The following is a 23,091-nucleotide window of genomic DNA, read 5'->3' as shown; positions in this document are numbered from 1 at the left end:
AGATAAAAAAAAAAGGGAAGTCATGGAGTTCCCATCATGGCTCAGCTGTAACAAATACCACTAGAATCCATGAGGATGTGGGTTCAATCCCTGGCCTCGTTCAGTGGGTTAAGGATCCGGTGTTGCCGTGAGCTGTGGTGTAGGTCGCAGACGCCACTTGGATCTGGTGTTGCTGTGGCTGTGGTTTAGGCCTGCAGCTGCAGCTCTGATTCAACCCCTAGCCTGGGAACTTCCATATGCCACAGGTGCGCCCCTAAAAAGAAAGAGAAAAGAAAAAGGGAAGTCACCAACTTGTGCCAGTGTAACTAAACAATCAGTTTGAGCACAGTCAAGAGGCAGTGAGTAAAATTTGGCATGGGGTGTGATTACTCAAGTCTTCATAAAATTATTAGAACTGGGCATGGAAGAACAGGGTGGCAGCTTACCAAGCAACCAAGAAGGTAATTCCGGGCAAAAGAAATAAGCATAGCATGGAAAGGGAACAGCAAATACTACACCAGCTGTGTCTGGGGATGAGGCCAGTTCTCGCTTATGAATGGCTTTTGAATTTTGAGATGCTTGAAATAAAGTTCAATGAAGAATCCCTTTCTGGATTTGGAGCCTCAGACCATAACCATATGACTAGTCAACCCCACCCCCACCCCTCCCCGCCCCCAACCCTCATAACTCCATTAGGGAAGACCAACTATAGGCTATGGTTTGGGCAGGAAATTCTTACTTTCCCTACTTAAAAACAAAAGCAAAAACAAACAGAGTTCCGATTGTGGCGCAGTGGAAAAGAATCTGACTAGTATCCATGAGGACACAGGTTCAATCCCTGGCCTCCCTCAGGGGTTAAGGATCCAGCGTTGCCGTGAGCTGTGGTGTAGGTCGCAGACTTGGCTCGGACCCTGAGGTGCTGTAACTGTGGCTCCAATTGGACCCCTAACCTGGGAATTTCCATATGCTGCAGTTGCAGCCCTAAAAAGCAAAAAAATAAAATGAAAATTTTTTAAAGAAGTCAGGCAGCTCTGCTTTTGCTTTTTGCTCAAGCTTACAAAGGAGCTTCCACGTGACCGCTGTCATTAGGTCAACGTGAAATTGCAAACAGTGGAGAAACATGTGGTTTCCTACTTTCTTGGAATCTATTACACCAGCCCCCGCCAGGAAAGGCGATGCACGTCACTGCCTCTTTTCCCAGCGCACATTTGCCCTACCTGCTGGCATAATGGAAAACAACTGTTTACAGCTGTGGGAGAGGTTAGAAGCAAGGACAGTGAGGGGCCCACAGGCCCGGGGTTTTCTGATCTCCAAACCGGAGGTGCCCTGTTCCTGGCTGTGAAGGACACAGACTGCATTTTGTATGCACATATAAGTATGTTTCTTATCACCCCTGAGTGATTTGGGGAAGGTATAAAAAAAGGCTTCAACTTGAAAATTTAATTGGAGTCATTGTTCCTAGCACAAGCCAAAAGATGTCAAGTCTGCTTTGGCTCTAGAACAATTCCAAAACCTAGTATCTGATAGTCCTGGAATTGGAAGAGAGTCTTCGGAGTGTATTCCTCACCAGGGAATTTTCTATCAAATTCGTTTTACATTGATAATAGTCATCTTTAGTCCATCAGGAATGTCATTCTAAAAGTTAGCATAACTTTCATGAGAATAAGAACAATGCTTTACCCAGGGCTTTTCAAGATCAAACTGGGATGCGGCGGAGTGGGAGAACAGCACCTGTGACAAAGCACAGATGGAAGACTCCTTCTCGTGGCCATGACCCCAAGGACTCCCGCCTTCCCACCCCTGACTCCAATCTGACCCACTGCTTCCCCAGCCTTACTGTTTCCTCCAACAGTTAGGAAATGTTACATTGAGCCCTCATCTAGATTAGGTCCAGATGTGGCAACTGTGTATTTTAAATATCAATTTAAGCTGAAAACATTCTTTTAAAAGAAATTATTTTATTTTATTTTATTTTATGGCCGCACCTGTGGTCTACGAAGTTCCTGGGCCAGGGATTGAATCTGAACCACAGCTGCAATCCTTTAACCCACTGTGCTGGGCCAGGGATTGAACCCTCGCCTCTGCAGGGACCTGACCCTGTGTAGTCAGGTTCTTAACCCACTGTGCCATAGTAGGAACTCCTCTCTCTCTCTCTCTCTTTTTTTTTTTTTTTAACAAAAAGAAAGGAATATGGCACCTTCAAACTCTGGAAGACTTCATTGAAATAAGTCATTCATCATATTATTTCATGTAGTTGCTTAACTTAAAAAACCTCTCAGTTCCTCCCCCCACCCCGTCCCAACCCCAGGCAGGTGTTAATGTACTCACTTGTCTGCAAAGCACTGTGAGATCCTTGGCTAGAGGGCTCTGTGTAGAAGCAAAAAGTAATGTGATTTATCAATTGTGCATTAAAACATGAAACCGCTATCTGGAAATTGGTCTAGGCAAAAGATTTACCTCGTTTATTCCTTTTCCTTTTGCGGTGTATGACAAGGAATACCACGGACAAAAGAAGGAGGGCCAGTAAAATCGATGGGACCAATACCATTAGCATAAACTCTGCCTGGGCTCCATCCTCCTCAATAAGGGGAAATGATATATTGGCAGGTAATGTTTCTGTGGTCACTGCAGCAAATGCGCTTGGCGTCACAGTCCCTTCATCCAGGCTTTCCATTTCTGGGGGTATTTCTGCTGAGTGTTCTGGTGGCTCCATATCATCTGTGGGAACACACACAATAGTGAGATGGTCGTGGAGACAAAGCTAGTCTGTTAGGTTTTTAGCAATTGGAAGTATGTCCGACGTGCATCCAGCGCTAAACTTGAGCCACTGGATCTGGTCTCTTCCAGTCAGTGTGGCACAGAGTATTGACCCAACCTAAAAGGAGCTCAAGCTGGGAGTGTATTGAACATGCAATCAGAGCCCAGAGATAAGTGTCCCACGAGTGCAGGCAGTTTGGCCCAGACCAGATGCTTCAGATGCCATTCAGAAAAGGGCACTGAGAGGCTTTGTTGTGTCAAGAGTGATATTCCAGGGTATTCTAAAGGATATATATATTTTTTGCTTTTTAGAGCCGCACCCACGACATATGGAGGTTCCCAGGCTAGGGGTCAAATTTGAGCTGCGGCTGCCAGCCACAGCCACAGCAACGCCGGATCTGAGCCATGTCTACACCACAGCTCACAGCAAAGCTGGATCCCCGACCCACTGAGCATAGCCAGGGATCAAACCTGCATCCTCATGGATACTAGTTGGATTCGTTTCCACTGTGCCACATTGGGAACTCCTAAAGGATATTTTAATAACATTTCTGTATAAACCTAAATTTCTATTTCCTGAGAATTAAGTATTTACCATACAACATTTTTTAGGTAAAACGAATGCACTGTACCCTAATTTTAAAAAAATATTTAAATTTTATTTTTATTTATTTATTTTTGGCTGTGCCCAAGGCATGCAGAAGTTCCCTGGGCTAGGGATCGAACCCACACCACAGCAGTGACCCAGGTTGCTGCAGTAACAACACTGGATCCTGAATCCACTGCCCTACCAGGGAACTCTCACCTGGCCATAACTTCCAATAAAAGGTTACCCACCAATGGAAAAGAATTCTTTAAAATTGGGTGACTGATCAGACATCAGTGTCAGGTCTCAGTTCTGCAAAGAACTGAGTCTGCCTCTGAAATGACCACACAGAAACTCTCCTGGATTCAAAAATACAAGGTGTGTTTTTTTCATAAAATAAAATTCTCAAGGGGGAAGTTCCCTTAGAAACTAAGGAAACTATCCCAGTATTTAAACTTATTGAATAACATGAATCTTTATCACTTTCCCCATTAATAAGCTGTAAGCAGGTTTATTCTGTTGGGACTTCAGATTGTGTTGGAAAACCACCCCGTGGGCTCTTCATAGGACAGGAAAGGACTGGTGGCTAGATGAGTATTTGCAGAATCTTTCCTAGGAGTTCCCATTGTGGCTCATCGGAAACAAACCCACTAGTATCCATGAGGATGCGGGTTCAATCCCTGGCCTCGCTCAGTGGATAAAGGATCCGGCATTGTGGTGTAGGTTGCAGACGCAGCTGGGATCCCACATTGCTGTGGCTGTGGTATAAGCCGGTAGCTGTAGATCCACTTCAACCCTGAGCCTGGGAACTTCCACGTGCCGTGGGTGCAGCCGTAAAACGCAAAAAGAAAAAGAAAATAAGAAAGAAAGAAAAATCTTTCCTCATTAGGTCCTGTAGTGATCACAGTTCAATGTTGCCTACTGTTGAGATGGCGCCCATTGAGGAAAATCAGTATATAAGCTAAGACTACAGAAAGCTTATCCAGTGAGATAATTTATGTGAAAATTCTGTCCAAGGCAAAAGGGGCTCTACAAACGGTGATCACCTGCTTGAAGCCACGATCTGCACTGCACATTAAGCCATCACCCAGGGAGTGACTGACCAGCCAGGACAGGGCCAGTTCAGCCCTTAGGTCTCCACAGGACTGCGTGACAATATTTCTAAAGATACTTGTTTGGTCACAGTCTAATTTTATAATTATACAAACTCCTCAGTTTTCCCAAGGACCGGGGAATCCACTTGATAATCACGTTGCTCAATGCCACCCTAGACCATCAGAATCAATTATAAACTGCAGAGTCTAAGTACCTGGTGTAAAAAAAAATGAAAGGGAGTTCCCATCATTGCACAACAGAAACAAATCCGACTAGGAACCATGAGGTTGCGGGTTTGATCCCTGGCCTTGCTCAGTGGGTTAAAGATCTGGCGTTGCCATGAGCTGTGGTGTAGATCGAAGACGTGGCTCAGATCCCATGTTGCCGTGGCTGTGGTGTTAGACCCCTAGCCTTGAACCTCCACATACCGTGGGTGCAGCCCTAGGAAAAAAAAAAAAGTACGTGGTGTTCCTCACATGTATATACCGAAAGCAGGATAAAGATACATCAGTGTTCAGGTTCTAATATGTACAGCTAAAGAGTGATCCCCAAGTTTCCATCTGTTTCCACATCTCTATTGATTCTAAAGCGTTTATCTTGTTTTTAATCAGACTTTTTTTGGAGGGGGCCACAGGAAGCATATAGAAGTTCTAGGGACAGGAATTGAATCTGAGCTGCAACTGTGCCCTACGCCACAGTCGCAGCAACGCTGATCCCCAACCCACCGGGCCAGGCTGGGGATTGAACCTGAGCTGCCACAGATACAACGCCAGATCCCTAACCTGCTGTGCCACAGCGGGAACCGCTCATCAGACTTTTTGAACAGATGCTATACACAAGGTGCTAAGCTCAGAGTATACCCTTCCCCCAAGCCAGTTAGTTTCCCCTCCCCAGAGGGAACCACTTTTTCAGGGGCCTTCCAGAGAACTCTATGCATATGCAAATGTAAGTATCATTTCTTGTTTCATTTTTTAACACAAATGATAGCAAAGTTTACATACTGTCCTGCCTCTTGCCTTTTTCTCTTAAAATTGAAACTTGAAGATTATTCCATGTCCTTACAGATCAGTGTCTTTTCTCCCATTATTTGTCTGTATCACAACCCATTCCTCTTGATGGGGATTTGGGTGATTTCATTGTATTTCCCGTGATGCTGCCACAATCGCCTGCACACACCTGTGGGTTTGCTCGTGTGCAGGCTCATTCTGCAGCTGTTGGCTGCAGCACCAAACTAGTCTTGGGGGCTCTGGCCTCACACTCCATCTGAGACAACTTCAGCCCAGTCCCTGCTCAGTGAGAACTGGCAGAAACTAAGTCAGGGAAGGACTGGGTACGCAGGGAATTTGTGATGAGAATGGTGTGGCGGGAGGCTGAAAACCTTGGGGATCAGCCCAAAAGTTTGAGCCAGGAAACCAAGGTGGAAGCCAGAGAGGAGCCAGAGGCCACAGGAGCAGGGGCAGGAGTGGAGGAGGAGGGCGTCTCAGGGGAATGTCCTTGGAGCGTGACAGCGGGTCCTCCTGTGGCTTGTGGGCTGACAGCAGCTCCTGCCTGCCGCCACCCCAGGCCCAGCCCATAATAGTCAATGACCCATAAGAGTCAATGGCGATTTCCTGTAGGTGCCACTGCATGCTTCTTGGGTAAGAGCACAATGTTATGTAAACTCAGGGGTCCACCACTGCCTTGGATGCACCCATACGCCTTCAGGATGTGGTTCTGGAGCCTGTGGCCTGCAGAGTGTGCAGGGCTGAGCTCGGACCAAGTGGATAGCTCCTGGCATCATGGGAGGGAGACTGGGCTCAGGTTGCCAAGAGCAGGCCTGGAGACGAGATGCTGTCCTTTTGAGCCATGGGGCCTGGAAAGAGCCCCTCTTCCCTCCAACTCTCTCTTTCCTAAAGCCCCCCAAAGGGGGCCATCGGCCCTGCCTACCCCATAGTGTCCATCTGAAGAGCAAAGTCCATCCCAGCTGTGAGAATGCGGTGTGTTCCACCAGGGGCCACCCTCAGGCCAGGTGGCCATCTCTCTCTCCTCTGCCCACTGTTTCCCCATCTCTAGACTGATCTGTTTTCTGTTCCCCAGGAGACTCATCTGCCCGGTGTAACTTCTTCATTTTGTTGTTGTGTCCTCTTATCTAAATGTGGACATATTTCAGAGGAAGTAGGGTGTGGCCTGGGGGCAGGGGCGAGGGTAAAGCTGAAGAAGCTGCAGAAATAAAGATGAAGAGCAGCAAGTGCAAGGAAGAAGCAAGAGAGGCAGCAGCCAGCAAAGCGCAGAGGAGGAGAAGCAGAAGAAAGGACGAGGACCATCCCCTGAAAGCAGAAGGGCTGTGTAAGGGGTGGGGACGTGTCTTTGAACCCGGCCTGCGATGGGTGTAGAGGCTCCAGGGTGGGTCTGGCAGGACCTCTCCTCCCTTCCAATGGCCCAGTGGCTGTTCCCCCAAGTGACCCCAGCGCAAACTCCCCCCAGGGTTCTCCCTCTCAACAGCTCTCTTTGCTCAGATAATGGAGCATCCCTAGGAGATAACGGGAGTGGTCATGTGAATGATGACATTAAGCTTCAGTACTTTTAATCCTAAAGCCCTAAAATTACCAGATAATGAACTGCACAGTGTATCGTCTCTTCCTAACGCTTATCGACCAGCTCCATATCCAACACAGCTGGGACGTGGACTTCACACATCTGGCGAAGACCCTGGAGAGATCTTCATAAGTAGGAAAAGGGGGGAAATGCTTCAGGTGAACCTACAGTTGAGCAGCCAGCTGACACCCCACCCTTTTGTCACCTCTCCAAGCCTTGTGCCCAAGTGAAAGTGACCCTGCTTCTGGGTGAAGAAAACTAGCCAACTTCTCTTTTTTGAAAGTGGAACAAATGTGCCACCAAACTCTAGTTTTTAAAGTAAAAAAAAAAAAAAAAAGCATTCTCTATCAGTTGAAAGATGGCCACCCTGAGATGACAACGTAAAATAAAACACGATGAGAGAATGTTGTTAAACTCAGGATATGGTCAAGCATGGTGGACCTCAATCAGGTGCCATATTCTTTCCCTGTTGCATCCACTCCATGCACAGATTGTTGAAACCATCTTATAATTCAGGAGTTGAAATGAAAGAAAACATGGCAGGCATCAGGTATTCAAATGGGATCCTGGTTGGTGGAATAACTGGATTGAATGTGGATTGCAGGATGCTCAAGAAACCAAGCCCTAGGTGCAAATTTTGCATTTGGAGTGGATAAGCAATGAGATCCTGCTGTAGAGCACAGGGAACTATATCCAGTCACTTGTGACGGAACATGATGGAGGATAATGTGAGAAAAAGAATGTATATATCTGTATGACTGGGTCACTTGGTTGTACAGTAGAAACTGACAGAACAGTAAATCAACCATAATGGAAAAAATAAAAATCATAGAATTAAAAAAAAAAAAAGCCCAAGAAGCCTGTCCGCCTTCGACTTACCCTGTACCTCTGTCTACAGCAAAGAGCCAGATGCATGTTAGCAGGATGAGATCCAGCCAAACCAAACCAGTGCTTCTCAGCCTTGGCCACACATTAGAGTCACCTGGGGACATTTTAGCCCTCTCGCTGCCCAGGCCACCCCCCACCCCAAACCATTGCATCCAATACCTGGGGTGAACTCAGGCCTCAGTATCTTTTACAGACTTCAGGGTGCAGTCAAGGTTGATATCCAGGGCTCCAGCCCCTGCTCACAGCTGGCCCTCCCTGATCACCCCTGGTTCTCCATGCTCCTTCTTGGCCAACTGGAGGAGAATCAGGTCAGGGATCTGGAACAGCTCCAAGCAGCCGCCCACTCCATCACAAGAACACAATCGTTTAAAAATCATCACTGAAGCCTTGACCCCCTGAGAGCCTCTGATGAGGGTATATTGAGAGAGACCTGTGACACTCTTTCACAATTATTCAAATAAGTCCAAATAAGAGAGATCATCCTGGAGCTTACAATCCACATCTCCAGCAATGTCACTGCTGGCCCAGTGGCCTGGAGGTCAGAACCAGCAGTAGGTTGGTGTTTATGCTCCATAAACACCAACAGGGCTTGTCACATATGGCTGGGCACTGCCACCAGAGCTTCTGATTTAGCAGGTCTGGGTTTTTTGTTTGTTTTTGTTTTGTTTTGTTTTTGCTACCCTGTGGCATTCCTGGGCCACGGATCAGATCCAAGCCTCAGGTGAGACCGACACTGAAGCTGTGGCAACTCCTGATCTTTTAAAATGCTGATGTTAGAGTTCCCTTCATGGCTCAATGAAAATGAATCTAACTAGTATCCCTGGCCTTGCTCAGTGGGTTAAAGATCCAGCGTTGCTGTGAGCTGTGGTGTAGGTGGAAGACGCGGCTCGGATCCTGCATTGCTGTGGCTGTGGTGTAGGCCGGCAGCTGCAGCTCTGATTGAACCCCTAGCCTGGGAACCTCCATATGCCGAAAGTGTGACCCTAAAAAAAATAAAAAATAAAAAAATAATCAACCAATAAATCAATAAGTAAAACGCTGATGCTTCTGGTCTGGGGCCATACATTGAGAACCGTGGTCTGAGTGGCCCAGTCTCATTAGTTGTGTTTAATTATCAGTCACTCCTCTTGTCCACAGCATTTACTGCAACCAACATCACCTGGCAGTTTTTAGGCTCCACAGTTACTTGAGGACAGCCTAGTCTGTGGGCTAGGCAATGGTATGTTTTTAAAGTTCTCTAAATGAGTCCTGTATGAATGCTGGGTTGAAAATCACAGAATTAAAACAGAATTCAATTGATTTAATTTGCTGCCATTCATGAAGACTGTCCTTCCCAGCTTTAAAGATGACTGGAGAGCCCTGCAAAAATCAATAAGTATATGCTGGCATTGAAATCAGAAAGCAAGAGTAAAACTGTCACTATTTGCAGGTGACGTGATATTTTATACAGCAAAATGTATTGTCTTTTTAAAGCTGTTACAACTAACAAATGAGTTCAGCAAAGTTGCAGGATTCAAGATTAACATGTTGAAATCTGTTGCGTTTCTATACACTAATAATGGACTATTAGAGAAAGTAGGGAGTTCCTGTTGTGGCTTGCCAGTTAGGAACCCAATATAGTGTCTATAAGGGTGCGGGTTCAATCTCTGACCTCACTCAGTGGGTTAAGGATCTGGCATTGCCACAAGCTGCACCTTAGGTCACAAATGTGGCTTGGATCTGGCATTGTTGTGGCTGTGGCTGTGGCCTGCAGCTGCAGCTCCAATTTAACTCCTAGCCCAGGAACTTCCATATGCCACAGATGTGACCATAAAAAGAAAGAAAGAGAGTCAGTTAAAAAAAAAAAATCTTGTTTCAAATTGCATCAAAAAGAGTAAAATATCTAGCAATAAACTTAACAAGGAGGTGAAAGATCTATACTCTGAAATTTATAAAACACTGATAAAGGAAATTGATACAAAGAAATAGAAATATATAATGTGTTCTTGGGTTGGAAGAATTAATATTGTTAAAATGGACATACTACCAGGATTAATGCAATCACAATCAAAATACCCATGACACTACTCACAGAATTAGAACAAATGATCCTATAATCCACAAAAGACCCCGAATTGCCAAAGCAATCTTGAGAAAAAAGAACAAAGCTGGGAGTTCCCATTGTGGCTCAGGAGAAATGAATCTGACTAGTATCCATGATGACATAGGTTCAATCTATGGCCTTGCTCAGTGGGTTAAGGATCCAGCATTGCCATGAGCTGTGGTGTAGGTCTCAGACTCGGCTCAGATCTGGCATTGCTGTGGCTGTGGTGTAGGCCAGTGGCTACAGCTCTGATTCAACCCCTAGCCTGGCAACCTCCATATGTCATGGGTGTGGCCCTCAAAATACAAAAAAAACAAACAAACAAACAAAAAAACAAAGCTGGAGGTATCACCCTCACAGACTTCAGACTATACTACTGAGCTACAGTCATCTAAACAGTATGGTACTGGCACAAAAACAGACATATAGAGCAAGGAAACAGATCAGAGAGCTTAGAAATAAACCCATGCAACTAACCTACAGCAAAGGAGACAGAATTTACAATGGAGAAAAGATAGTTCTTCAATAAGTAGTGCTGGGAAAACTGAACAGCTACATGCAAAAGAATGAAAATAGAAAACTCTCACCCAGAGTTCCCTTGTGGGTCAGGGATAATGAACCCAACTAGGCACCATGAAGACACAGGTTCGATCCCTGGCCTGGCTCAGTGGTCTGGGAATGTGGCATTACTGTGAGCTACAGATAAGTTGCAGACTCAGCTGGGATCCCGTGTTGCTGTGGCTATGGTGTAGGCCGGCAGCTGTAGCTCTGATTCTACCCCTAGCCTGAGAAGCTCCAGATGTGGAGCTTTTTTAGGTGTGACCCTAAAAAAAAAAAAAAAAAAGCACTCTCTCCCATCATATACAAAAATAAATTCAAAATGGTTTAAAGATGTAAATGTAAGAACTGAAAGGGTAAAACTCCTGAAACCTAAAATTCCATAAACGTGAAACCATAAAACTCAAGAAAGAGGTGGAATATTGTTTGACATAAACCATAGCAATATATTTTTAGATCTGTCTCCTATGGCAAAAAAAACATAATCGTCATAATAAAAGCAAAATTAAACAAATGGGAACTAAGTAAGGTCTGCTCTGGGAAACCACCTAGGGAGCTGGGTTGCATTTTACCACATTCCCTTGAGAAATGCGCCTGCAGCTGCAACAGACTCTCAGGTTAAAACAATCCCCAGGATGGGGGCCCTCAAGACCTGGATGCCTTTTTCATTTTAAACTTTTATTTGTTTTTGTTTGTTTATTGTTTTTTAGAGAAAGCTAAATCGTATTGAATCAGACATGCCCAGACACTAAGGCTGTCTCTGGCTTGAAGTTAACCCAGAGAAGCTGCATTTTTGACCATCTGAGTACCTTCTTATTCTCTAGAATCCTATTCTGGCCTGTCAGTATTGGGCAGTTTATTTTTATTTTTATTTTATTTTTTTTTTTTTTTTGTCTTTTTTCCATTTCTTGGGCCGCTCCCACAGCATATAGAGGTTCCCAGGCTAGGAGTCGAATCAGAGCTGTAGCCACCAGCCTACGCCAGAACCACAGCAACACGGGATCTGAGCTTCGTCTGCAACCTACACCACAGCTGACGGTAACACCGGAACCTTAACCCACTGTGCAAGGCCAGGGATCAAACCTGCAAACCCATGGTTCCTAATCGGATTCCTTAACCCCTGAGCCACAACGGGAACTCCAGTATCAGGCAGTTTAAAGAAATGTATATATTTTTATGGCACAGAATACATATATATATGCTTTGTTTTTCTCTTTTTACAGCTGCACTTGTAGCATATGAAAGTTCCTGGGGTAGGAGTTGAATTGAAGCTGCAGCTGCTAGCCTATGCCACAGCCACAGCAACACTGGATCTGAGCCACATTTTCAACCCACATTGAATTCCGTCGTGACTCAGTGGTTAACAAACCCAACTAGCGTCCATGAGGATGCGGGTTTGATCCCTGGCCTTGCTCAGTGGGTGAAAGATCCAGTGTTGCCATGAGCTGTGGTGCAGGTTGAAGACAGCTCAGATCTTGAGTTACTGTGGCTCTGAATTGACCCCTAGCCTGGGAACCTCCATATGACACGAGTGCAGCCCTAAAAAGACCCCCCCCCAAAAAATAATAAGGATCCTTAACCCATTGAGCAAGGCCAGGGATCAAACCCCCATCTCAGGGACATTATGTCAGGTTCTTAACCCGCTAAGGCACAGTGAGAAGTCCATATTTACACTTTTAACATGCAAGCTTTCTTTCTACCATCAATGGGATAATAGAGAAGTACTTTAAAATGAAGAAAATATTATTAGGTGATTCAGAAAGTATTCAGGTGAGTAATCATAATAACTGTTTTTTATTATGTTTCTGCCTCTCTTTTGAATAGCCAATTTCAAAATGACAATGGAAAAGAGTAAGGTGAAAACACACGTTCCTCGCCATGCCCTGCCCCTCTGCCCACCGTGTCAGCCTCGCTCTGGGTGGATAAGTGAGGTGGGCTGGGGTGTGGGTCACCCAGGCCTCCTTGCTGGCCTGGCCCCTGGCTCAGGTCAGCACAAGCCCAGCGCCGCCAGAAGCCACTGCAGAACAGAACCTAAGTGGAGGAGGTACACAGAGATCAGGGAGGCAGGGAAGGGAGATGCAGTGACAAGCTCAGTGGCCAGCGTGCCTTCCCCAGGAACTATGGGCATAACCTGGAGTTCCCCGTGCCAGCCCGCGAGGCAGCAGAGGGTGACAGTGTGTTTTCTTACAGGAAGCTCAGAAAGGAAGCAAGACCCCAAGCTCTTTCAAGTGGCATCTGGGGGGATTTTCTAGGGTTGGCAAAGCCTCTATGCAGGTTGCTAAGGCTGGCCTGGCTTCTGATCCTACTTTACCTCCCAGGAGAGTCAATCCTGCCCGTCCATCTTGGGCAGTCCGACAGGCCTCCAGTCCTCAGAATTTCAGCATCGCTCCTTGTGCTACTGATAGGCTAGTCTCACTCTTTTGTCAATCTCTTTTCTGTTAATATAATCCTATGATTTTTTTTTCTCTTTTACTTTTTTTTTTGGTCTTTTTAGGGCCGCATCTGCAGCATATGGAAGTTCCCAGGCTTGGGGTCGAATCAGAGCTGTAGCTACCAGCCTACACCACAGCCACAGCAACTTGGGATCCGAGCTGCGTCTGCGAGCTACACCACAGCTCACGGCAATGCCAGATCCTTAACCCACTGAGTGAGGCCAGGGATCGAACCTTCATCCTCATGGATCCTAATCAGATTTATTACCACTGGATAAACTCCCTCTCATTTACTTTTAATTTTTTTTTTTTTTTTTTTTTGGGGCAAACCCATGGCATGCAGAAGTCCCTAGGCCAGATATCGAACCTGCATCACAGCAGTGGCCGGAGCCACAGCAATAACAACACTGGGTCCTTAACCCCCCAGGCCACCAGGGAACTCCTCTCATTTACTTTTTAAAGTGACAAATTACATTATTAGATTGTCTAAAGTTGATTCCCCTCTTGGATTCCTGTTTTAGTCTACTTAATCACCAAGGTTTTTGGTTTTTCTTTGTATGTCCTATACTTACTAAAAATATTTTTGGAGGTCTCTGGTGGTGCAGCAGGTTCAGGACCCGTCATTGTCACGGCAGCAGTGGAGCGGGTTTGATCTCTGGGTTGCTGCAGGGTGGGTTTGATCCCTGAACCGGGAACATCCACATGCCATGGGCGGGGCCAAAAAATTTTTTTTTGTTTACCCAAAATTGACATTTAACTGAGTGCTTTATATTGTTTGCTAAATCTGGTCTCCTTAATCATAAACAAATAAATCAACATAAGTTTAAAAAAGAAGTAGCAGATTTTTAAGTTAGTAGGCTGTTTGAGGGGACAAAAAAATAACATCAGCAGACCGTACTCCCCACTCGGCTCCCATTTCTGAAAACCACAATGTGGTGGGGAAGTAGGAAATAATAAAGATGGTTTTAAGTCATAGAAAACAAAGAAACCTAGAAAAATTCAAAAACAAACAGACTGATTGGTTTTGTTTTCAGGCAAAGAGACCAGAGCCTCAGTGAAGAGAGCTCTCCTTTCCAACCACCTCCTGGGATTTCTCAGGAAGTCCGTTTGCACTGCCCTCAGCTCCCGAGGCTGATTTTTCCATTCATTTTATGTTGCATAAATTTTATTTCAATTTTAAAATCAGCTCTTACTGGCTTGAAATCTCGAGTCTATGAAACTTCTATTCCTTTTTCTTTCCAAAAGTACTTCCCCCAATTTTTTATTTATTATTATTATCATTATTATTTTTGCTTTTTAAGGCCGCACCCAGAGCATATGGAGGTTCCCAGGTTAGGGGTCCAATCGGAGCTGCAGCTGCCAGCCTACACCACAGCCACAGCAATGCCAGATCTAAGCCGTGTCTGTGACCTACACCACAGCTCATAGCAACGCCAGATCCTTAACCCACTGAGCGAGGCCAGGGATCAAATCCGAGTCCTCATGGATACTAGTCATGTTCGTTACCACTGAGACACGACGGAACCCCCCAAAATGTTTGTAACTGTCTGACATTTCTGCAAATTGTCATGCTGTTCAATGCATATTTTGGGGGGCTGAACTTCCCTCCATATTCAGAGAGGAAGATGGATAGAAGGCTTGCTCGGAACTCCTCATAGGCGCAGCCATGGAGTATTCTCTACAGGAAGGGAAGCAAGAGCTGTTGCCTGTTTGCTTTGAGGAGCCAGAAGTGAGCTATTCATGCACAAAAGGAGTTGGGAGGGTTTGCATTTTAGCACAAAATAAAACTGAATCAATGAAAAATCTTATTTACCCAGACATCAGCATGGATTCAGCACCATACTCAGAAAATTCTAATTTTGTCACAATACAAGTCAGTTGGGCTTTAGGATGAATTCCTTGTCATTCATTCATTCAGTCAGTGAGTTGTGTGTTTATTATGTACCAGGCCCTATTCTAGGCTCTGGGACATGAAAGTGAATGAGACCAGGCCCAGCCTCCCTGGGAAGTGACTGCTAAGTTGGGACAATGACATACCAATCAATAATCACATTACAGTTGAATGGAAGCCATAAGGTGCTTGTGTATGGAGTGTCAGGAGAACAGGGAAAGGACGTTTTTCATTGTATCCGGGGTGGAGGGTTCAGGGAATTGTCAGGAGAGGAGACCATTGACTTGAATCCCAGGATCTCATCAAAGATGGCAGGGAGGGCACTGCCGCTGAAGCACAGCTGGAGAAAGACTCCGTGGCCCAACAGAGCCTGGAAGGTTCAAGTATTTGCATCGTGGGACACGTGGTGGGACTGGTCTAGCAGGAAAGGAGCTCAGGCGAAGCTTATAAGGGACTGGTGACGATGCCAAGAGGTTTGGAAGCTGTTCTGAGGCAATGAAAAACCACTCAGGGGGTAACTACAGGAGAAAAAGAATCACATTTTTGTTAGATAACCATCATTCTAGAGGATGTGTGAAATTGGGTGGAGAGGAGATTCAAAGCAAGGAGGCTAGTTAGGAAGTAATGCAGTCACCTAGGTGAGCGCGAACAAGGGCCAAAGCCAGCAGGAGCAGGGGAAGAGGTCTGTGTTTGCATCCAAGGCCCCCTACGACATCTCTAAGGAGAAGAGATGATGAAAAGGCAGGTCCGGAGTTGGGCAGATGAACCCAACTGGAGGCAATGTGGGGAATCATTAGCCGAGGGGTGAGATGGAAGCCGTGAAAGTAGGTGTCAAAACCCTGAGGCAATGTAAGGAGGGAGAAAAGAGAAGATAAACTCGGAAAGAGCAGGTGGAAGAGGAAGATTCCAAGCCAAACAATGGAAACGAACGAGCAGAGTCACAGGAAACCGAGAAAAGGGCATCCTAAGACGCAAGGAAGATGAGCATTTCAATAATTGATGAATTATGTCAAGTATTACGGAGAAAAATGGAAGCTAGAGACAGAAATGGGTCCTTTGGGTTCAGCGATCAGGAGGCACCGGTGACCCAGAAAGAGCAATGTGAGAGCAATTAGACGGGGTAGCCAGTCGGCTGGGGGTTGAGAAGTGAAGGGAGTGAGAACGTGAAGATGTGCTGTGGACCGTCTTCCAAAGAGACTGGAAGCTACGGGCAGGACAGAGTAGGGAGAGCCAGCAGGAACTCGGAGAGCTGGAGAAGAACTCACGTTTCACTATGGACGTTTACCCGCACACCTACCGAAGGGAAGAGAGACTAATGTAACCAACAACAGGGGGCCCACTAGGAATTATCTTCTCTTTTCCCACAATGACTAGAGCAGGGGTTGGCAGACTTCTTACGGTCCAGAGAGTGAGTATTTTTTATCTTGTGGGCCAAGAGTCAAAATGCAGGCTATTATGTAAGCTGTATATAGCCATTTAAAAACATAGCCCTTTAAAAATATTATATATAGGAGTTCCCGTCGTGGCTCAGTGGTTAACGAATCCGACTAGGAACGATGAGGTTGCGGGTTCCATCCCTGCCCTTGCTCAGGGGGTTAAGGATCCGGCGTTGCCGTGAGCTGTGGTGTAGGTTGCAGACCAGGCTTGGATCTGGAGTTGCTGAGGCTCTGGCGTAGGCCAGTGGCTGTGTCTCCAATTAGACCTCTATCCTGGGAACCTCCATATGTCATTGGTATGGTCCTTAAAAAAAAAAAAAAAAAAAAGCAAAAAAAAATATTCTCAAATAGGTAATAATCTGTTTAAAGACATAAAAGAAGGAATACATAACAGAAATAACATAAGGAAAAAATAAAACCAAGATGTTCTATATCTAGGAGTTCCCTGGTGGCCTACTGAGTTAAGGATCCAGCACTGTGGCTTGCATTACTGCTGTGGCTTGGGTTCGACCCCTGGCCCAGTAGGTTCTGCATGCCAAGGTTTCAGGCTAAAAATAAATAGGAGAGGCCTCGTGCTAAAAAAAAAATATTACGCACACACACACACGTATATATATATATACATATACATATATATTATACACATAACATAGAAAGATTTTCTAGAAATAAAACATATAATAACTGGAATTAAAAGACCAGAGGATGAGTTCAGCACAGGAGGGACTAGGTGATTACACGAATCTACCCTCCCACGGGTGGTGCAGTGTTCCTGTTTCTCCACATCTTTGTCAATCTCTGAGGGTGATGCAAACTCTGCACAGGTAGGCAAATTGCAGCTTGCATTGTTTCTTTGCAGAATTGAGCCCAGCCCAGCCCAGGTCCTCCCCTCTTCTGGTTTCCTGGGTCAGCCTTTTAGACTCAGAGGAACTTTAAGCTTTAATGAATCCCTATCTGTTTGTTTGTTTGTTTGTTTGTTTGTTTGTTTTGCCCCTGAGGGCTGCTTGGGGCAGTTCCCAGCCAGGCTCTCCCACAGTGACTCTGCCGGACAGGAGGCTGTGTTTCCCTCCCTGGTTCCCACACCCAAGCCTATTAGCAGATGATTTCAACCTTCTGTATTTCCTGCTTCTGGTTTTTTCTCTGCTAATCCCCAGAGTCTCAGGTTGCTCACTCTGTACCTTTGAGCCCTTCCCTTCCCCTCCGGAGGCCAAAGTTTCACTCAAATCAGCCATCCCTTTGCCTGTCAGCTAGTCGCCGACCCAGCTGAACAAATACAGTTCCTTTATGTGGTAAACCAGGTTTATGAGACGCACTGCCATAGCTGAGAAGGCACGACAGACACTCTTTTCCAAACCTGAAACTAGACCCGCAGCCTGGCAGAATGACAACCCCTGAAAACCCAGAGGGAAATACTGTGTATTGTTAGAGCATGGACTCCTGAGGCTGAAACTTACTGAGATCCACTACTTAGCTGTGTGGCCTTAGGCAGTCACTTAACTCCTCTGTGCCTCAGTTTTCTCATCTGTAAAATAGCAATAATAGTACCCACTACATGAGGTCTGTTATGAGAATTAAATGAATCAATAAACGTAAAGTGTTCAGAACCAGCATATACGCGAGGAGGTCCCTGGTGTCCTAGTGGGTTAAAGATCTGGTGTTTTCGTTGCTGTGGCTCTGGTTACTGCCATGGCACGGGTTCTGTCCCTGTGCTGAGAACCTCCACATGGCAAGAACATGGCCAAAAAAAAAAAAAGGACAGGCACATGCTGAGCACTGTGTATGTTCACCATCATTGTCATTACTAGTTGAACTTGGGACAGTCCCAGGAAAGAGCAGGTGGCAGTCACACATTGAAATAAGAACAGTATCAGAAAGTACAGCTTCATTTATGCAACTAGTATTTCCTTCCATTCTTTCTCTCCTTTTTAAGGTTCATCCAACAAGTATATGGTCCTTACTCTTCTTTTTTGTTTTGTTTTGTTTTGCCTTTTAGGGCCACACCCACGGCACATGGAGGTTCCCAGGCTAGGGGTCCAATCGGAGCTACAGCTGCCAGCCTACACCACAGCCACAGCAACGCGGGATCCGAGCCGTGTCTGCGACCTACACCACAGTTCACGGCAATGTTGGATCCTTAACCCACTGAGCGAGGCCAGAGACCGAACTGAGTCCTCATGCATACTAGTCGGATTCGCTTCCGCTGTGCAACAGGAACGCTGGGTATTCTTAGCTATTCTTTTGTGGTTAAAATCCCACAAAAGCTATTTTCTCATTTCTCTCCTGGTGATTTCTGAGTGGATTATTTCACTTCAGATAGCACTCCTGCATCAGACTCTCTATCTACATAAAGCAAAAAGATACTGACTCAGCGGTAATGATGCTGTCTGCAGGGAACCTCAGATATTGGAGAAAGTTGCCTGTTTGTGGTTAATAAAGGCTTGATTTGAGACACATCCTAGAATATGCTTGCAAGGGAGAGAGTCAGGCTGTTGGGTAGTTTGGATTCTTCTACCAAACATCTCCTAGATATTTCTTGAAGAATTCAAAGAAATAAATACAAGTGTAACACCTGTAAATTAACTTACCCTCTAAAGTCTCAAGTGCTATTGGTTCAAAAGGATAGACCTTACTTAATTTTATAGTATATATTCAGTCCTTCATTTAAAATAGTCTTTCCTGGAGTTCTCACTGAGGCATAGTGGGTTAAGAATCTGACTGCAGCAGCTCCAGTCACTGCAGAGTTACAGGTTTGATCCCCAGCCTGGTGCAGTGGGTTAAAGGATTCAGCATTGCAGCAGCTGTGGCTTGAATTCAGTCCCTGGCCTGGGAACTTCCATATGCCAGGAACATGGCCATAAAAAAAAAGCCTTTCCCTCGACTAATCTCAAAATAAGGAACTCTGATGGTACAGCTGCTTGCAAGTGGGCAGTTGTGCATTTTCAGACACTGAATATCAAGGCAGGGCCCCAGGGGTGTGTGGGATGATCCTGGAAATCCCTGCATTCCCCCGAAATGCTTTCAACTTCTGCTCCTCTTGACATCCTGGCACAGCCTGCATTTGGGAGCTCATCGGCTTTAGCGATCAGCTTTCTAGGACGATTTTAGTGTTGATCAACAATGACTGGGAGTTCCTGTCATGGCTCATCAGTAACGAACCCAACTAGCATCTATGAGGACGCAGGTTCGATCCCTGGCCTCACTCACTGGGTTAAGGATCCGGCATTGCCGTGAGCTGTGGCGTAGGCCAGCAGCTGTCGCTCCAATTCAACCCATAGCCTGGGAAATTCTGTATGCTGCAAGTGCAGCCCTAAAAAGCAAAAACAACAGTGACAGAGTTCCTCATCTATGCAGACCCCTTACAAGTTTTGGGGAAATCACAGATGGATGAAAGAGAATTTTTCTTTTCCCTGGAGATGCTCACAGCTCACTCCCTGGGTAGGAGACAGGGACAGAGGCCCAGTTCTGCTTCCAAGGTGTTTGCTGTGTTGACAGCAGGTTAGCTCTGTGGGGGTGTAACAGGCAGGGCACCAGGGAAGGGAGAGAGAGAGACGCCTAGGAGCAGGTCACACCTAGTCTGGGCCTTTGAATGTTATATAGGAGTTCACTCAAGAGAAAAAAAGAACACTTGTCATCACTAGTGGCAAGTATCACAGAGGCCTGGGGCACAGGCTCCACCTGTTCGGAGTGACTGAGGGGTTGCGGATGGAGAGGAGCTTGACAGAAGGAGTTGCCATGGAGAAGAGGTTGGAGGGAGGCCAGGGGAGGGGTGGTCGTAAATGAGGAGCAACAGAAGCTCTGGAAGGGGAAGGGTCACTGATCAGGGGAGAGAACGTCACTGAGTCTCTTCTGTAGTCCTTGTGCATCTCCTGAATTGCAGACACTGTGACTCTATCATTTTCTTCTCTTTTTTTTTTTCTTTTTAGGACCGTACCTGCAGCATATGGAGGTTCCCAGGCTAGGGGTCGAATCAGAACTGCAGCTGCCAGCCTACACCACGGCCACGGCAACATCAGATCTGAGCTGCCTCTTGGACCTACACCACAGCTCATGGCAATGCGGGATCCTTAACCCACTGAGCAAGGTCAGGGATCGAATCCACAACCTCATGGTTCCTAGTCGGATTTGGAGAGACCCTGGAGTCCAGGTCAGGAGGGCTGACTGGTGGTGGGCTCCACTTTCCTCTATCTGTTTCTTCACCTGCACCCCCAGCACCACTGCACCCCCAGAATAGCAGTAGCCTTAGTACAGGTTGAATTGCATTATTTTTTTCCCCTCGTTTTTGGCCTCACAGCACAAAAAAGGCGAGGCTGGGGATCACATCCAAGCCACAGTTGCAACCTAAGCCACAGCTGCAGCAATGCCAGATCCTTAACCCATTGTGTCGAGCTGGGGAGCGAACCTGCATCCCAGCGCTCCTAAGACACCGTGGATCCTGTGACACCACAGTGGGAGCTCCTGAGCTGCATCATCTTTAAGTTCCCTTCCAGCTCCAAAACTTGGTGCATTAAGAAACATGTTATCCCCAAACTCACTTGGAACATGAACCTCAATTGCAACCAAACATCCTTCCAGTTGGAATGGTTGGCCTCTCACTTTCCATCTCCGGGGCCTAGTGAGACCACAGGGAGAAGCACCCAGAGAAAGGGAGATGGGTAGGGTGCCACTGCCAGTCTCCAGGGGGCAGCCTCTCTGTGAGGTACTATCTGATTTCTCCCATCCTGTTTAAAGAACCACAGCTTGAGACCATTCTTCGTGGTCCAATACTGCATTAGCAGCAGGCAGTGTCCACTGACAGGAACCACAGGCAACTAGTTTATTTACCCAAAGGGCAAATCCACCCAACGGTAAGAGGCAGTGCAGGACGACTGCCCTTGCTGTAGCAACCATCAGCATATAAAATCAATTGCCTCTCTTAGCTCAAAATTACGAGATTTAATATTTTGTCTTTTCTGGTGCCTTTGATTCACTGCAATCACCTTACTTCTGAAAACAAATCTTCATGAGTGACAATCAATGCAAAGAAAATCTCTCCCAAAGTAACAAGATCAAAGAAAAACAGATGAAAGACTTTATAAATTAGAGGAGACGCCTGGTAATTCCTCAGATAGTTTCCTGTTTACATTTTTTCCTTTTTTTAAGCTTTCGATGTTTTAATTTACTTTCCAGGAGTCAATTTCCATACCCCAGTTTTTTTCCAGGAGTTTTTAGAACCAGCTAACTTCTCAGCCTACGTTAGTAAAAGTAAACTCCTTATTCCTGTTTCAGCTGATGGAAACAGTCTCTTACCGGAACTGCCAAAGAGCTGATCGTTTTCTTAATGTGCCCAGTAAAGCTGGTAAATAACTGGGACCCACACATCTTAGAAAACAAAGATCTGGGGAAGCTGGAGGTGGATTAGCCAGCTGTAATCCTAGCCAAGCCCCTCCTCCCCCCATACCCCCAAAAGACAGCTCCACTTTTCTCTACTTTTTTCACAGAAAAGATTGGATTTTTCTGAGCATTTCTCTCCCCGGCAGAGTTCTGTAGCCTGGGGCACCAAGCAAGCCTTCATTATCTTCCTTGCCTGGCAGGGAAAGCCTAGAGGTGCTTACCCTGCTCCTGGCTGGTGGGGAGGGACGCGATGACCAGGGCGACGACGAGGGTGGCTCCGGGAGCCTGGGGGTCCGCGCTCAGCAGCATGATGCTGGTCGCACTTTCAGCCCTGCAGAAACGTGAACATTTCCTGTTTCCTGCTTGTTTGGGTCGGTGCTAACTTAAAGGAGAGGTGTTTGCCTGTTTTTTAGGAAGTGATGTAATTCTGCAGGAGCCTGTCAGACCAGCAAGAATTGCAAAAGAGAAGTTGTTCTTCAAGCACTGATTCAGTCAGCACGCCTTGCAAGCCCTTTTCCGTCCCAGCCCTGTGTGGGCTCTATCTGTTGAAACGGTCCCCATGGAAGCAGAGTCCACTTGCTCAGATATCATGCAGGATCTGGGACCGGGGGGCCTGGACCACACGCGTGCTTTGTGATTTTTACCCAACCCCAAGTCAGCCTCAGGGGCTTCCTGGAGTGGAGAGCAGAACTTTCTGAGAGGATGGAACTGTTCTGATTCTGTGCTGTCCAAGGCAGGAGCCATGAGCCACACAGGCTACTGAGCACCTGAAACAGGGCCAGCTTGAACGGAATGCTTAGCTTTTCTTTTTATTAATTTAAATTTAAGTAACTCCATTGGCTAGCGGCTATGCATTGGATAGCGCAGACAGCGCAGGTCTAAACAGCAGGGACACCTGTGCCATCAGGAAATGGCCAACCCAGCTCTCTGCAGCCAGATACATCCTGGTCCCCAGGCCCTGAGTGCCCCCAGTGTCCAAGCTCTCAGGAGAAAAAGAATAATGCTGAACCCATGCCTGAAGTGTGTGTTCTGCTTGTCCAGCGAGAAATCCTCTTGTTATGTTTGATTTCTTTCTTTTTTTTCCTTCATAAAGACTTTATTTTTTATTTTATTTTACTTTTTGCTTTTTAGTGCCTCACCCACAGCATATGGAGGTTCCCAGGCTAGGGATCGAATCAGAGCTGCAGCTGCTGGCCTACACCAGAGCCACAGCAACGTGGGATCCTTAACCCACCGGGCAAGGCCAGGGATCGAACCCACAACCTCATGGTGCCTAGTCAGATTCGTTTCCGATGTGCCACAACGGGAACTCCAAGACTTTATTTTTTAGAGCCGTTTTACGTTCACAGCAAAATTAAGAGGAAAATAGAGATTTTTCGCCTGCCTCCCCCAAACAAACGCAGCCTCCCCATTATCAACTCCCCAGCAGAGTAGTACTTTCG

The 23,091-nt window shown here is 46.2% G+C and overlaps 1 protein-coding gene across 2 annotated transcripts in view; it reads right to left on the bottom strand.

The window, feature by feature from the left end:
• Nucleotides 1–22,055, bottom strand: part of TMEM154 (transmembrane protein 154) — a 40,349-nt gene extending 18,294 nt beyond the window's left edge. Inside the window, exons 1-3 of one of the 2 annotated variants that reach the window (XM_047798655.1) lie at nucleotides 21,871–22,055; nucleotides 2,437–2,697; nucleotides 2,308–2,346 (exon numbers count right to left, since the gene is read on the bottom strand). In XM_047798655.1, the coding sequence (XP_047654611.1) occupies nucleotides 2,308–2,346; nucleotides 2,437–2,697; nucleotides 21,871–21,958 (388 nt within the window). In that variant the 5' untranslated portion in view covers nucleotides 21,959–22,055. The remainder of the gene's footprint in view (nucleotides 1–2,307; nucleotides 2,347–2,436; nucleotides 2,698–21,870) is intronic. The other variant, XM_047798654.1, reaches the window with a different exon arrangement.
• Between the last annotated feature and the right edge of the window lie 1,036 nt (nucleotides 22,056–23,091).

This window comes from Phacochoerus africanus, chromosome 10 (genome assembly GCF_016906955.1).
Source record: "Phacochoerus africanus isolate WHEZ1 chromosome 10, ROS_Pafr_v1, whole genome shotgun sequence".
Lineage (NCBI taxonomy): Eukaryota > Metazoa > Chordata > Mammalia > Artiodactyla > Suidae > Phacochoerus > Phacochoerus africanus.
The sequence above is the reverse complement of the archived record's forward strand: the minus strand, read 5'-3'. Positions and strand labels throughout refer to the sequence as shown.